This window comes from Myotis daubentonii, chromosome 8, assembly GCF_963259705.1.
Source record: "Myotis daubentonii chromosome 8, mMyoDau2.1, whole genome shotgun sequence".
Taxonomy (NCBI): Eukaryota; Metazoa; Chordata; class Mammalia; order Chiroptera; family Vespertilionidae; genus Myotis; species Myotis daubentonii.
The window spans coordinates 42964403-42979796 of record NC_081847.1 but is presented as its reverse complement, the minus strand read 5'-3'; the positions used below and the strand labels follow the sequence as shown (position 1 = coordinate 42979796).

The window sequence follows — 15394 nt, the reverse complement described above, 5'->3', positions numbered from 1 at the left end:
GTGTGCGGTTTAATGTGGTGTTTCTACGGCGTTTATTTACCCTCTGCTGCTGCTAGGAACAGTTTTTATTTTTTTATTGCTATCATCTTTATGGCACAAGATAGCCCATTCTCTAGACAATATCCATATTTTATAAATGTACCGAGGCACTGGAATTAGCACAAAATAAACAAACAATCCCAAACTCAACCATTACCTTCTGAGACTCTTAAAAGCTAACCCCTCCCAGTTTGCATTTGCTTGTTGATGGGAATGAGGCATGAACGTGGAGTCTGGGATCTGGCCCCAGGATATGCACAGTGGGAGGCCCTAGGGCCCCTGGGAAGCTGCCACCGCAAGGCCCAAGAACTCAACTTCTGGAGGACAAACTCGCATTGCTGCTGACTCCTTTCCTTCCGTCAGAGACAAACTGCAGATGACTATTATCCCCAGCACAGTTTAAGAGCTGCATGCTAGAATTTAAATTATCCTGCAGAGGCCTTCATAACCTTGATCGAATTGCTGGCAAAATATTAAAACGATAGAGAGAGAGAGATTTCCAAAATCATATTATATTTTTCTAAACTGTAAGTGACAGTAACTGTGAGAAGCAAGAAAAGGCAATTCTTAAGTTCAAGGACCTTCTGCCAAATGACTTTAAAAATTTTTTTTATTTATTGAATTTTAGAGAGAGAGAGAGAGAGAAATGTTAATTTGTCATTCCACTTCTTTATGCACTCACTGGTTGTTTCTTGTATGTGCCCTGATGGAGGATCGAACCTGCAACCTTGGCCTATCACAGTGATGGCGAACCTTTTGAGCCGTGACAGCATTTTGAAAAACCCTAACTTAACTCTGGTGCCGTGTCACATATAGAAATTTTTTGATATTTGCAACCATAGTAAAACAAAGATTTATATTTTTGATATTTATTTTATATATTTAAATGCCATTTAACACAGAAAAATCAACCAAAAAAATGAGTTCACGTGTCACCTCTGACACGCATGACATAGCTTCGCCATCACTGGCCTATCAGGACAACGCTGCAATCAACTGAGCTACCTGGCCAGGGCCACATGGCTTTTAAAATTGGACTCTGTGCAACTCAGAGCTGTGATTTTTCACTACAACGTTCCACAAAAAAAGGTGTCTGAAAAGGGCTTTTGCAGTTTGGTGTCTTTTTTTTTTTTAAAGAATAGATCCTGTAATAAAAGCTATGTGAAGTATTTATACATACGTTCTAGTTGTTAGCAGCTTTCAAAGAATAAGATGGATTCATTGCCAACTGTGAAAGGGGCTTTTAAAACACTCACTGACTCACCCCAAGTGTCATGTCGAAGTCAGCTCACTGGTGCCCTGCAGAAAGGCAGGGCTGACAAGTTTGCCATCAGCTCGAACATCAGGATTGGCTTTGGCAGGATGCAGGTTCCTTTGTCCACAGCCCAGACCGGCGTCTGTGCTGCCAGCCTCCTCCGTGAGCAGTCGCCTGCTGGTGGTGGAGGAGACACCATCCCAGCCTGGCTCACACAGGACCAGGCTCGGGCCAGAGGCTCATCGCTGAGCTGGAACAGGTGCCCCTAGCCACTGCCCTAGAGAGTCAGGCTCCCCGAAACTGCTGCGTCAGAGGCCTGCCTTCCGGTCACGGTCCCATACAGCTGGATGCATGTCTGAGTGGCCCCTGCTGATGGGACCGGGGCGGTGTGTGTTTATGCAGGAAAGGGCTGTCACTACCTCCCTGTCCTTTCAGAGCAGCCCGGGTAATACCAATTCTGTCTTTGCTTGCCCTTCCTGTAGGTGTAGGAATGAAGTTAACCGACGTTGGCATAGCAACATTGGCTAAAGGGTGAGTAGAAAAAAAAATCGAGTGCATCTTATCCATCCCAAACTCTGGGCTTCCAAACACCTCCTGCGCAGACAGTTCCACCGAGGTGGGCAAAGCAGATTTCTTGTCCTGACTGTGGTGACAAATGTTCTTGGGACGAATTTAATTCATTTCTTCACTTACATAAAACATGAATGGACTGTGTCCTCCCAGGGAAACCCAGCTGGGTCCTAACTTTGAAAGAAATGAGAACTCTGCAAAGGAATGCCCTGGGGCAATACCAGCAGTCCTGGGGTTCCTTTTCACTATGATGTCCCATTTTCTACATTTACTATCTTCACTATTCGAAGCATAAGTAGAAATACATACATACTGCATTCTACCACAGGCAGTATTTGTTTTGCATATTTTTATGTATTTCCCCCCAAGTGCCCTTCAGGCAGCCCCCTGGTGATGGTGACAGGAGCAAATGGCTCTGGAAGGGCTGTGACTGGTGGCCTGGCTTGCTGTCGATGTTTTTGGTTTCTTTTGCTTGCATGGAGTGTGCCCAGATGGCACTGCCACCGTTCTCTGGGGTATCTCTGGCAAACTGTGCCTGCTCGCTGCCTTGACCATGACCAAGAAGGCAGACTCTTTGTGGTTCTTAGTGAAAAAAGAGTTCTGGGTTGGAGCTGCTGTTGCCTGGGCCACTGCTGATGTTCCCAGGAACTAAGACCCTTTGTAAGGAGGAGGAAGTAGAGGGCAAACGACTTTCAGAAGGGATGGCTTCTGTTTTAAAATGTAAGTGTTATTACTGTTCAGGTATGATCAGGAGATGATTGCCGTTGAAAAGGCAGTTATTACTCACAGCTCTATTACTCATAGGTCCCCAGAGAAGGGGGCAGGCCATGCCACGGGGGGAGGGGGGTGGGGGGGGGGAAGAGGAGGAGGTACAGAGGCGAAGCACCAGCCTCAGTCAAGGGGCAGGAGTCAGGGGGAAATGTGGGCAAGGCCTCTGATTGTGGTTTCTGTGGCAAGGAGTCGAGGCGCGGGCTTACAGTTGTCTAGTTTGCACATTCTCAGTGAGCTCTGGGGTGTGGGGCTGTCCCTAGTTGTCTGCTACCTGCCCTGTGGAGACAGTGGCCCTGCCTGTGAAACCCCAATAGAGGAGGAGGTGGGCTCCAATTGGTTAGTTTGCATATGAAAGGCATTCTAGAAGGCCAGTCATTTACTCTCTCTAGGAATTGGCCAGCCCCAGGGAGGGGCAGTCTCTCCAGGGCCAGTGAGGCTCCAGACGTCCAAGCATCAGAAACAGACAATAACACCCTATAGTGAATACAGCTTTCTCTCCCAAGCTGGTAACGACCTCTCCGCTTGAGCTCCCTGGCATTTCAGCTCGTGGGCATCAGCAATGCTTTCGCAGATAAACTAATTTCCAACCTTAATGAAGGATGAAGAAAAGTAGAGGGATTTGGGGGGAAAGTGGACAGGGGACCACTCTTTCTTTTAACCTCCAGATCAGTAAGTCTGAGCCATAGGTTCTCACTGACCACACAGAGGGTCTGATTTGGTTTTATTTTTTTTTAATTTTTATTTTTAAATATATTTTTATTGATTTCAGAGCGGAAGGGAGAGGGAGAGAGATAAAAACAGCAATGGTGATACCTCAACATAATAAAAGCCTTATATGACAAACCAACAGCCAACATCATACTCACTGGGCAAAAACTAAAACCATTTCCCTAAGAACAGGAACAAGACAGGAATGCCCACTTTTACCACTTCCGTTTGACATAGTACTAGAAGTGGTAGCCATAGCAATCAGACAAGAAGAAGAAATAAAAGGCATCCATATTGGAAAAGAAGACATAAAACTGTCATTATTCGCAGATGACATGATATTGTACATAGAAAACCCTAAAGCCTCCATCAAAAAACTACTAGACTTAATAAATGAATTCGGCAATGTAGCAGGATACAAAATTAACACCCAGAAATCTATGGCTTTTTTTTTTATATACCGATAATGAACTCACAGAAAGAGAAACTAAAAAAAAAATCCCATTTATCATTGCAACAACAAAAAAATTAGATACCTAGGAATAAACAACTAAGGAAGTAAAAGACATGTACTCAGAAAACTATAGGACACTGAAAAAAGAGATAGAGGAATTCATAAACAAATGGAAGAATATATTGTGTTCATGGATCGGTAGAATCAACATCATTAAAATGTCCATATACCCAAAGCAATCTATAGATTCAATGCAATCCCCATTAAAATACCAATGGCATATTTCAAAGACCTAGAACAAACTCTCCAAAAATTCATATGGAAAAAAAAAGACCCCAAACAGCTGGAGCAATCCTGAGAAGGAAGAACAAAGTTGGAGGGATCACAATATCAGATATCAAGCTGTATTACAAAGCCGCTGTTCTCAAAACTACTTGGTATTGGCACAAGAACAGACATATAGACCAATGGAACAAAACAGAGAACCCAGAAATCAACACAAGACATTATGCTCAATTAATATTTGACAAAGGAGACAAGAGCATACAATGGAGTCAAGACAGTCTCTTCAGTAAATGGTGTTGGGAAAATTAGACCAATGCATGCAAAAAAAGAAACTAGACCACTAACTTACACCATACACAAAAATAAACTCAAAATGGATAAAGGACTTAAACGTAAAATGGGAAACCATGAAAATCTTAGAAGAATCCATAGGCAACAAAATATCAGACATGTTGTAGCAATATCTTTACTGATACAGCTCCTAGGACAATGGAAACTAAAGAGAAAATAAACAAATGGGACTACATCAAAATAAAAAGCTTCTGCACAGCAAAAGAAACCATCAACAAAACAACAAGAAAGCCCACTGCATGGGAGAACATATTTGCCAATGTTATCTTCGATAAGGGTTTAATCTCCAAAATTTACAGTGAACTCATATAACTTAACAAAAGGAAGATAAACAACCCAATCAGAAAATGGGCAAAGCACTTAAATGGACACTTTTCAAAAGAGGACATACAGAAGGCCAAGAAACATATGAAAACATGCTCAAAGTCACTAATCATCCAAAAGATACAAATCAAAACGACAATGAGGTACCATCTCACACCTGTCAGAATGACTATCATAAACAAACCAACAAACAAGTGCTGGCAAGGAGAAAAAGGAACCCTCATGCACTGCTGGTGGGAATGCAGACTGGTGCAGCCACTGTAGAAAACAGTATGGAGTTTCCTCAAAAAATTAAAAATGAAACTGCCATTTGACCCAGTGATCCCACTTCTCGAAATACATCCCAAGAAAACAGAAATGCCAATTAGAAAGGACATATGCACCCCTATGTTCATAGCAGCACAATTTATAATAATTAAGATTTGGAAACAGCCTAAATGCCCATCAGCAGATGAGTGGATTAAAAGCTGTGGTACATCCACACAAAGGAATACTATGCCACTGTAAAAAAGAAGGAACTCTTACCATTTGCAACAGCATGGATGTGGGCACGTGACTTGCAGTCTTGCAGCCACTGATCTACAGAACCGTGACCCAGGGGGCTGCCTCGAGGATTCCCCCCATGATCCACATCTTGTCCCGGACGCTCAGTGCGTACTTGATCAGCATCGGTTTCCCTCCCCCGCCATGCCTCCCCGCCAATGACACCAGAGTAGTTGAACTTCATACGATTATTTAGAACAACTCTACCAAAACAAAGCAGAAACTTGCCCAAGAAGCTTCAAAAAAAACAAAAACAAAAAAAAACAGCTGAAGAGCATGATTAAGACATCTTTTAAAAGCATCTCAATAGCTTCTGGGAACCCTGGTCATCTTTTTCTCCTAATTTAAAAAGAAATCCAATCCCTTGGTTTTGTTCTCAGCTATAATGTGACTTGTCCGGCCTGGGACAGCTGCCCAAGACCCATTAGATTAAGAACTGATGGCTGGAGCCCAGTGCAAAACGCTGTTTGTAAAGTGTTACCGCCTTCCCTCCCAAGGTGTGGGCAGGGGCAGGAGCGGGAGGGAAGGGCATTCTGAAGAGTCTGAGAGCTTTATTGTTTATTGTTTCCTTTAACTTTTCCTTTTAAGTCACAGTTTCCCTCCAAAGAAACATACCTTAGAAGCCCAGTTTAAAACACGGATAGAAGGGGAACCTCCAATGGTAGTGAAAGGGGTGGCTGGGAGATCTCCTTGGAAGCCCCTGGGAAGCCCTCTGCCCTGGGATGAAACCAACCACCACGTCCAACCTTCTTACTTCCCACGTGAGGAGCAGGGGGTGCCGGAGAAGGGGGCAGCCTGCCCGAAGGCAGGTCCTGCAGGAGGTCAGATGCCTGAGGAAGAGGGCCGATCCTCCACGTTCCAAGGCAAGATTCAATTGAAGAAACTCTCCAGGGGAAGCCACAGCTGCCAAGTGGAGCTCAAACAACGAGCGCGGAGGCTTGGGGAAGGCTCAGCTTCAAAGGCAGCTTATAGACAGGCAGACAGAGAGAGAGGTCTGGGGGGACGCAATGGAGATGGGGGAGAGAGCAGGAGAGAAGACAGATGATGTGCATCGGTGAAGCACATTCTCTTAATTCTTAGCAAACACCCTCCCGTGCTCTGCACACCCGCCCCAGAAGGGAGAGTTGCCTGGGGGATGGGTGCAGTCCTGAGAAGGAGTGCTCCCTGGAGGCGGCAGGACATAAGGTCTTTTAACTGCATTAGGAAGATCACGAGGCATGGGCGGGAGAAGCAATCAGGAGGCAAATCTGACTTACTTCAATGATAATAGTAATAATAGTAATAATAGTAATAATAATAATAATAAATATTCTGAGTTATTTAAAAATAAAAATATGCTCTTAAATGTAGGGCCTGCCCTCTTTTGGCCAGCAGCAGTCAGGACCTTTTTGCAGGAAGTAGAGCCATTGGGTCATTTAAAGAAAACATCCCCTGTGTCTCAATCCCCATGGCTGCTGACACCCCCATCAATGCCACCCATCTTATTCTCTGACGTTAGAGGGTGTGTACTATTTTGAAGGTAAACAGTTACTTATCATCTCATAAAATAAAATAGGGAACTGTTATGACATTCATTTTAATGCACCTTTACCTGGTAGCTTGACCCTTAAACAGAAGTATGTCATATTTCTCCTGGGAGCCAGCAGTATGAATATGTCTGCATATGCATCGCCGGTACCTCAGTACCCATAATCTTTCGGCAATGTTGAGTACAACACGTCAAGTTGCAAAGTTTGACAAATAGGATTGTTTCGCCATCTAAGAATCCATTTTCTAGGCAGACCCAACAAGATACTGTTGAACAGATTTCTGGTTTGAAATTGCTCAGCCATTTAAAGCTCGCTGAAGGGGAGAAGGGAAAATGCCTAATTCTGTCACTGAGGATTTGGAATTTTAACGGAGCCAAACCCAAATCAGCGCAAACCGACTCCTGCAGGGAGCGACCTGCACCAGTCACAGTGGGTCCTGCCAGCACACGCCCCTCCCCAGCCAGCAGCTGTTTCTGGAGAGATGGCGAGACTGCGATTCGACCACCAGAGGGCAGCAGAGCCAACACTTTTGCACTCTTTAGGCTCCAAACGGCCATTTCATGCTGCTGATGGAAGTAAAACAAAGAGATGTGCCCTTCTTCCCATCAGTAGGCACTGGACGAAAACAGGACGGGTCTGAAGAGCCACAAAGGACGCCCTGCAGTGTGGCCCCAGCCAGCATCGCGCCTGTCTACCTTTGGAAGAGAGGACTACGAGGTGATGAGGCGGAAGGATGCGTGGAAACCAAATTCGGAGAACCCTGACGGCCCACAAATGGCTTGTTCCCCACGGAGGGCCAAACATAAGGTGATAAAGACCAAATACCAAGGCAGACGCATGCTGAGGACAGTGGCCTCGAGAAGGCAGGCTCTACTGGCATCAATGTGGCCAGCTCTAGTCCTGCAAGCCATGCAGAGGAGGAAAGATTAAAATAAACTTCCAAGTTCAGTCAAGCCCAGGCTTTATCTCACACACACCTCACATGCGTGCACACACATGCACACACACGCACACTGCACGAGGGGTTTATTTCAATTCCATGTCCTTGTAGCCATTCCCTATAAATTAAAAATTTCTTTAGAAAGGATATCAAATGAAAACGTGGGTGATCGATAGCTTCTGGCTTGCGTCTCAAAGGGTTATGCAAATGTGGGAATGCTCTAGGTTTTCCTGGCATCACCTAGTTTTCTTTAAATGAGCCCTTTATGAAGCCAGACAAGAACTTTGATTTCTGGAGCACAACCAGAGCTGGAAGTTCCTGCAGGTTTTCTCTGTCTCCCCCGCTCCCCCCACCATGCCCTCCAGGTGTGTTTAGAAACTGAATTGCACGTGATAAGCCAAGAGAGAAGCCAGCCATGCTGTCAACTGGCGATTTTTGTCCGAGTCTGAAAGGCTCATCCATTATCAAGACGAGAGGAAAGAAAGAGGGGGTGGTTTTTAAGCAAGAAATCGGCCTCGCACAGTTTCAGCCCGTGGGGAGTCCAGGCTTACCTCGGCGATGCTGTGGGCCTGGAGCCAGACCACCGCCATCCAGCCAGTCACCACCTTTCTGCTGGTGGAAGGTCTTGCCTTAATTTGCAAAAAACGCAGCACCTGTGAAGCGCAGTAAAGCCAGGCGTGCCTGTATTGAAGAAATCTGTGTCGAGTGAGGGCGGGGGAGGGGAGTGTGGAAATTGCTTTCTAGCTCCCCCCAAGTGAACGTTACAGTGCGATTTTACGATGTTGTGTAACACACATTGCAAGAAGAAAAGGCATACCTCTGCCCCAATTTCAGTATAAAGATGTTCCCAGTTCAGATGGGGATGGTCTGAGGTCATTCACACTGTGGTCTGCTTCCTTCTGCTCCCAGTGGCATCAGACCCCCTTAAGCAGGCAGAAGCTCAGACCCCGCCCCAGACCTGCCCAATGCAAACCCGCCTTTAACAAGAGCCCCTCCCCCGTCCAACAGAACAGCTATTTAAGAAAAGATTCCACTGGGTGATGCTCAGTGGAATAGATTTATTGTTCCACCTCCAGAGTGAGGACGTGTAGATTAACATCAAGTGAGGGGCTAGAAAATTATGCTGAATTGAGGTTAAGGACAAAGAGATCCAGTTAGTCAAATCCAACAGAGTGAATGTTTCTTAAAAATGGGAATGTGTGAAAAAGTTCTCAAGTGCAAGGTTGCTTGTTCCATTGCATTAGATTCTTAGGGCTGCCCTAACAAATGCCCACAAGCTGGGGGCTTACAACAACGGAAATGTATCACTTGACCGCTCTGGGGGTCCGAAGTCCAGAATCGAGGCGTCGGCCACGTGTGAGCAGGGCTGGCTCCTTCTGGAGGTTGTGAGGGAGACTGTGCTCCAAGCCTTTTCCCGGCTTCCGGACGTTGCTGCCACTCCTGGTGTCCTTGGCTTGTGGACGCATCGCTCCAATCGCTGCCTCCTTTGTCAGGAGGCCTTCTGCCCGCATATCTCTCTCTCCTCCTCCTCTTACGTAGCCACCAGCAGAGTGGGATTAAGGACCCACTCTTCTCTAGTATGACCTCATCTTAATTACACCTGCAGTGACTCTATTTCCAAATAAGACCACATTCTGAGGTTCTGGGAATGACATACCTTTTGGAGGGAACACTATTCAAGCCGTTATGTCCATCCAACAGAACAAATGGCGAGTGTCCTCAGTGGGGATCATGCTGAAGAGTTATCACGATACTTCACACCTGTGGTCTCCTCCGATCCTGAGGGTGACAGGTGGGCCACAGGCAGGAACGTGTATATCCCACTGCTCAGTGTTACACCAGAGCTTGGTGTAAGGGAACTCCAGGTTACTTGATCTAGAAACACAAAGGATGCTGCCCTGTTTTCTTCCTAGGCCATGACAATGGCGGTGAGTGTGAGTGTGAGAGGACAGAGGTCAAAACAGAAGCCAGGCAGAGATGGGGACCCAACTGAGAAAGGAAAAAGACGTTTAATTCTGTAGACACTGACAAACACACACCTGAGATAGGGAGGGGAGGGAAGTCCAATATTGCATGCGATGCCAGGTTGAGAGTCCAACATTAGACCAAGAAAAAGAAGTTGAGAAATGTGGCTGGAGACCCCGGGCCAAAGGGCGGTAGCTCTGAGGCTGGGGCTGGTATCCATGCGTTTGTTCCCTAGGCCTTTGTTGGAAAACCTTCCCTGGACAGGCATTTGGGGCATGAAGTAGTGCCGGGGAGAGAGCACAGTGTGTGCAGGGAAGGTGAGAAGTGCACGCAGGGAAGGGGCTGGAGAGCCATGTTGGCGTGGAGCGGGTCAGGAGGGCCCCACGGACACGCACGTGAGCTTAAGAAGACAACTCGCATTTATCACAGGCCTCGACCAACGGCGCGTTGCCTTTACTTAATTCCACGGGACTTGTTTTCTCCAACAATACTTGTGTCAACCATTTGGCCATTCTTGCCTAAAGTAGGAGTAAATGTATCTCCATGCACCATTAGTTTCTCCTTTAAAGACTCTTTTAAAACTGGTGAAGTGTCAGTTTTCAAAAATTATGTTTCCTCCCACCCAAACTCACAGGTACAAAGGATTTAAAGGCAATTGTTCCATGGCCTTCATCGATCAGTTCAAAGCGCTGCACCAGTGTAACAAGTATTGTAAAATGCTGGGGCTGAAATCGCTTCAGAACAACAACCAGAAACAGAAGAAGCCAAGCGCCGCGAAGGGCCAAAGTCAGTCGAACTCCACCACGGCGAAGAAGACGGCACCCGGCGCCCCAGCAGACAAGAAGACCTAGCATCGCGTCCGGACTAAAGCCGCGCCTGGGCGCCGGGGGGGACAGACAAGAAGACCTAGCATCGCGTCCGGACTAAAGCCGCGCCTGGGCGCCGGGGGGACAGACAAGAAGACCTAGCATCGCGTCGGGACTAAAGCCGCGCCTGGGCGCCGGGGGGACCTGGAAGCACCCAGGAGAGAGCACGGAGCCTGCAGAGGGGCCGTGACCACCCTTGTTCCCAGCTGCTTCTGAAGCCGGCACCTGCTGTCTTCTTTGACATGATTTTGGAGCCGGGTTTGTGACCAGACTTACAGAAACTGAATCTATTAAGGACGGTCCACCTTTGTATGTACCTGTAGCATTTTTACCAACCTCGAGTTCATGTCGATGTATGTATTGTCCGGGACTTGGTGCTGAGCAGGGTCTGTCCACAGCCCAAATCCTCCCCACTCCCATTCCTGACCTCGAGATTTCTAGACACTCCCAGCTGCTATTTACACAGAAAACGTGTGTGCCTTTATAAGGCCAAGTTGTCGCACTCGTGTCGCATATGCTGTTCTGGCTGGAGGTGGCTTTTTGAAACATGAGGCCATTTCCCAGCATTATTCACACATCCAGTTATATTGTTCTGTTTCATTAAATTCATATTTAAACGAAAAGTGTGAGATGCATATATGAGCGCAGAAACTCGATCTATAGAATTAGCGCCCAATTCCACATTCCCCTAGGATTAGTAACTCAGTAATTTGCTAAGAAGTTTACTGGAGCACAGAGCATTTGCATCTGTGGTTTTTGGTGAATCAAAGTCCATAGTTTACATTAGGGGTCGCTGTGCTGCACGCTCTCTGAGTTTTGACACATATAATGACATATGTTGCCTGTAACAGTATCATACAGAATGTTTTCACTGCCCTAAAATCATTCCCTAGGCTCCTCCTATTCATCCCTCCCCCTAAAGCCAGACTGTTGGATAGTTGGAATCCCAGAGTATGTTTTTTAAGATGGTTTCAACGACTCCCTGATCATATAGGGAAGAATGGCGAGGCCGCTCTGAGCAGTGAGATCGATGCTTGTCAGGTTGGAAGTGCCTGCGAGTCACCTGTGACCTTGGGACAGTGCAGGTTCTGGCCTGGCAGGGCTGGCGGAGGCCTGAGATGCTGTTTCCAGCACGCCCCATGCTGGCCATGGACCGCACTTGGAGACTGCGGGGAGGAGGGGCCGGGGACGCTGCGGGGAGTGGCCAGGCCTAGCTTCAGATGAGGGGCTGCTGGAGGACGCAACCAGCTATGTCCGGACTCTGATCTGTGACACCCGCCCTGTGAGAGAGCCAGCCTTCCCGGGCGTGGCCTTCGCAGAGGACGCCTGACTTCTGCTCTGGAACACTTTTCTCAGCGGGCATGGCGTTTTGATAAAGTGAGAACACACATGGGATTTTTGTTTGTTTGTTTTGAAAGGAGATTCGAAGGAGGAAACACTTTACTAGTCACAGCTCACATGCTCAGGAAATCTGCCACCGCCAGCCTTTCTTTTGAAGTGATTTCCCCCGGCTATGAATTGGAAAATCCTCATTTTTCTACGAGGCAGCCTGCAGCCTGCTTTCCCCATACCAAAGGTCCTACAGATGTATGTAGCAGTGGAATTCTAGAAGGTTCCACACTAGCAAAAAGGTGCAGGGCACATTTTGATTAGAATTAGTATATATATATGTAGTTGTTCAAATGGAAAATAATACAATAATTAATAAATAATAACATAAGAATAAACTGTGTTTTGTGTATTCACAACTGCAAGCCTACTGTTGCCCCACCCTATAAATACACATACATATATAATATGCATTTTATTCATATACTAGAGGCCCAGTGCATGAAATTTGTGCACTGGGGGCGGGGGTGGGGGGGAGCTCCCTCAGCCTGGCCTGGGCCCTCTCGCAGTCCAGGAGCCCTTGGGGGATGTCTGACTGCTGGCTTAGGCCTGCTCCCCACGGAGATGGGAGAGGCTTTCACCACCACTGCTGCACTCACCAGTTGTGAGCCCAGCTTCTGCCTGAGCAGCACTCCACCTGTGGGAGCGCACTAACCACCAGGGGACAGCTCCTGCATTGAGCATCTGCCCCCTGGTGGTCAGTACGCATCATAGCGAGCAGTTGAGCGGCCTTAGCATATCATTAGCATATTATGCTTTGATTGGTTGAATGGCCACTTAGCATAGTAGCACGGGCACTTCACATATTAGGCTTTTATTATATAGGATATTTGACCAGAGCCCTCTCAACAGACCACGGTATTTTCCTTAGTAATAATTTGCAGCTATAAAAAAAATATTGACACAAGTGATTAGAAATTAGAAAATTATAGAAGGGTACAGAATGAAGAGTCAAAGCCATCCTATGACTCTCCCCATCTAACTCTCATTTGTCCTGAGAGACAGTTGAAGGGGAGGAGTTCGACTCTGGTCTTGTGATTTGTGGTTAGCTCATGGGCACCTCTCTTGGATGGAGCTGTCCCTCCCTCCTTCACAGATGCTTAGATTTTTTTCCTAAATGCCCTTATTGTTTGTTGTAATCTGATTTTATCTGTTTAAAAACATTTGGAGGACCAGACACAGAGGGCCACTGGCAGTGGGATGTGGCCCAGCGATGGCTCCCCGGGACGGCCTTTGTAGGCTTGTGTGGCCATCTGTCCGGCCACCTGAACCTTGACCTTCTATTCTGAGATGAATTGCTGTTTTTCTTGCAGCAAATTAACAATGAGTGTGTGGTGAGTTCTCTTACCACAGAGGTGGTCTGCTGGGGTCTCAGGAATGCCCACACTCATCGCCATTGTTTGAGCTCACGTCCACTTTCTATTGCTTTTCCTGCTGGTCTGGTGAGTCTGCAGTGTCTGGAGTCTATAAACACAATGCCTGCCCCACCCAGGCTCCCAGTGAGGATGGCCTGGGGGGGTCCAGCTGGAGATTTTCTACCTGATGCCTGCAGAGTGGTCATATGCTAGTACATGTGCGTCTCCACTTCCTAAAGGGCTCAACAGCGGAGCTCTATGATGGGCAGGTGATAACAATAAATGAACGGCTCATTAAAAAGAGCCTGCATTTTCAACAGCAGCTTTATCACTAATGAGAATGGCAGCGGCCTGGTGATTTATTGCCAGTGGGCATTGAGCTCTGGCGAGATCTAGTTCTGGAGGCGGGGATGGCTGGCTTATGCTAACATTTCCCGTGACCTTATTGTACCAGCGCCTCCCCGGTCCTGCTTCTGATAAGCCTCTTAGTAGCCAAGGGTGGCAATAGATTCTTAATCAAAAGAATGTCCAAAGAAGTAACAATTACTTCTAATTATGAAGTGTTCTATTTTCTAAGTATATATACAGTTTTGTTGGGGGGGGGGGTGTTTAACTGGCTGCAGAGGGGAGGAGCTTGTCACACCCGGTTCTGGCTGGTGTCCTGTGTGTGTGTGTTCTGTGCTGCTGGACCACCTGTGCGGAGGCAAACAGCCTGGCATTTCTCCCCCGTTTTGATCTTCAGATGCCACTTTGGCTTAAATAGTTAAATTTAAAATCAAAGAGACACATGTGCCTCCGGCACAGGGTGCTCCAACAGCTCCGAGGCCCTCTGAGAGCTGGCTTGTTCTAAAACAGGCATAAAGGTCGAAAGGCAAGATGATGCCAATTTCCTATGTAGTCACATGAGCACAGGTTTCAACTTTATGATGCGACAAACAAATATTTACAGGTTCTAATTACCATGTGATATAATATACACTTTACTCTTTAAATTTGTCTGTCTCCTCCACATCAGAATAATCACTCCCTGAAGGCAGCATTTTTTGGTTTATGCACGGCTGTATCCAATACCTAGAAGATGCCTGCACATAGAAGACCTTGTGATAAGCATTCGTTCACAGAATGACTCTCTGACCCACCCTGACAGAGAGGAAAGGCGTCCTTACTTCTGTCAGTTTGGTATGACTGAAGTCTCTAGCGTCCCTCAATACCTAGGTGTGAGATTATTGGTATTGAGCAGGAAGTCAGCATGGTGAGCAGGAAGGCATCTAGTCTCTGGGTCAAACAAACTGGGGCTCCTGTCTTCATTCTAACATTCACCAGCTGTGTGAGCTTGGGGAGTGACTTCATCTCTCAGAACCTCAACCTTCTCATCTGATAAATGGGTATATTGATACCTGTCTTGAAAGGTGAAAATTATGTACAAAAAATAACTGACCTAGAGTGGCTTTCAATAACTATAAATTATTATTATAACTACTAAACTTCTATATATTTTTTAGCTTGCAGAAGCTATTTACCTATAAATATCTGTATCTCAAAACAGAGGAGTGAGTTTCATAAATCATTTTACTATTCACTAGGGAAAGTAGTAGGATAAAATATCATCGAAAATTACCTACAGCTATAGATGAACTATATTTTCTCCTATTGACATTAAAAAGAGAAAATCATGTCATACCATAGATTTACAGAATACATTTTTTTTTTCAGAATTCAGGTTCCAAAAGTCATTTCACACCGTTTTATGGGTCCCTTGCTAAATAGCTTCTCTATTACCACCACTCCCCTCACTCTCTTAAGGGGGCTATGCTATCAAAGTTTTAATAATCTTGCCACACATCTCTTAAAAACTCTCTTTCAAGCATCAAGGAGCCCTCCCTGCTGAAAACGAACCCCAAATTGCTGACAAGCCTGTCTTCATTTTGGTTTTAGCTCGCTGTAGCTTTGATCAGTCGCCCTCCCAGCTTCCAGTTTCTCTTTCACCTCCCATCTTTCTGAAAGGAGTGGATTTTGAGAAGGACATAAAGGAGGTGACGGGTCAGCAGAG

The 15394-nt window shown here is 46.3% G+C and overlaps 1 protein-coding gene across 3 annotated transcripts in view; it reads left to right on the top strand.

Moving 5' to 3' along the window:
• Positions 1-15394, top strand: part of ALPK2 (alpha kinase 2) — a 114064-nt gene that overhangs the window by 93734 nt on the left and 4936 nt on the right. The window contains exons 13-14 of one of the 3 annotated variants that reach the window (XR_009454098.1): positions 1777-1825; positions 10369-10443. Coding sequence is in view for 2 of the 3 variants with exons in the window: in XM_059706206.1 (XP_059562189.1) it covers positions 1777-1825; positions 10369-10585 (266 nt within the window). In the remaining variant the exon portion in view is untranslated. Of the gene's footprint in view, positions 1-1776; positions 1826-10368; positions 10704-15394 lie in introns of those variants that run through there. The other 2 variants (XM_059706206.1, XM_059706207.1) reach the window with 2 other exon arrangements.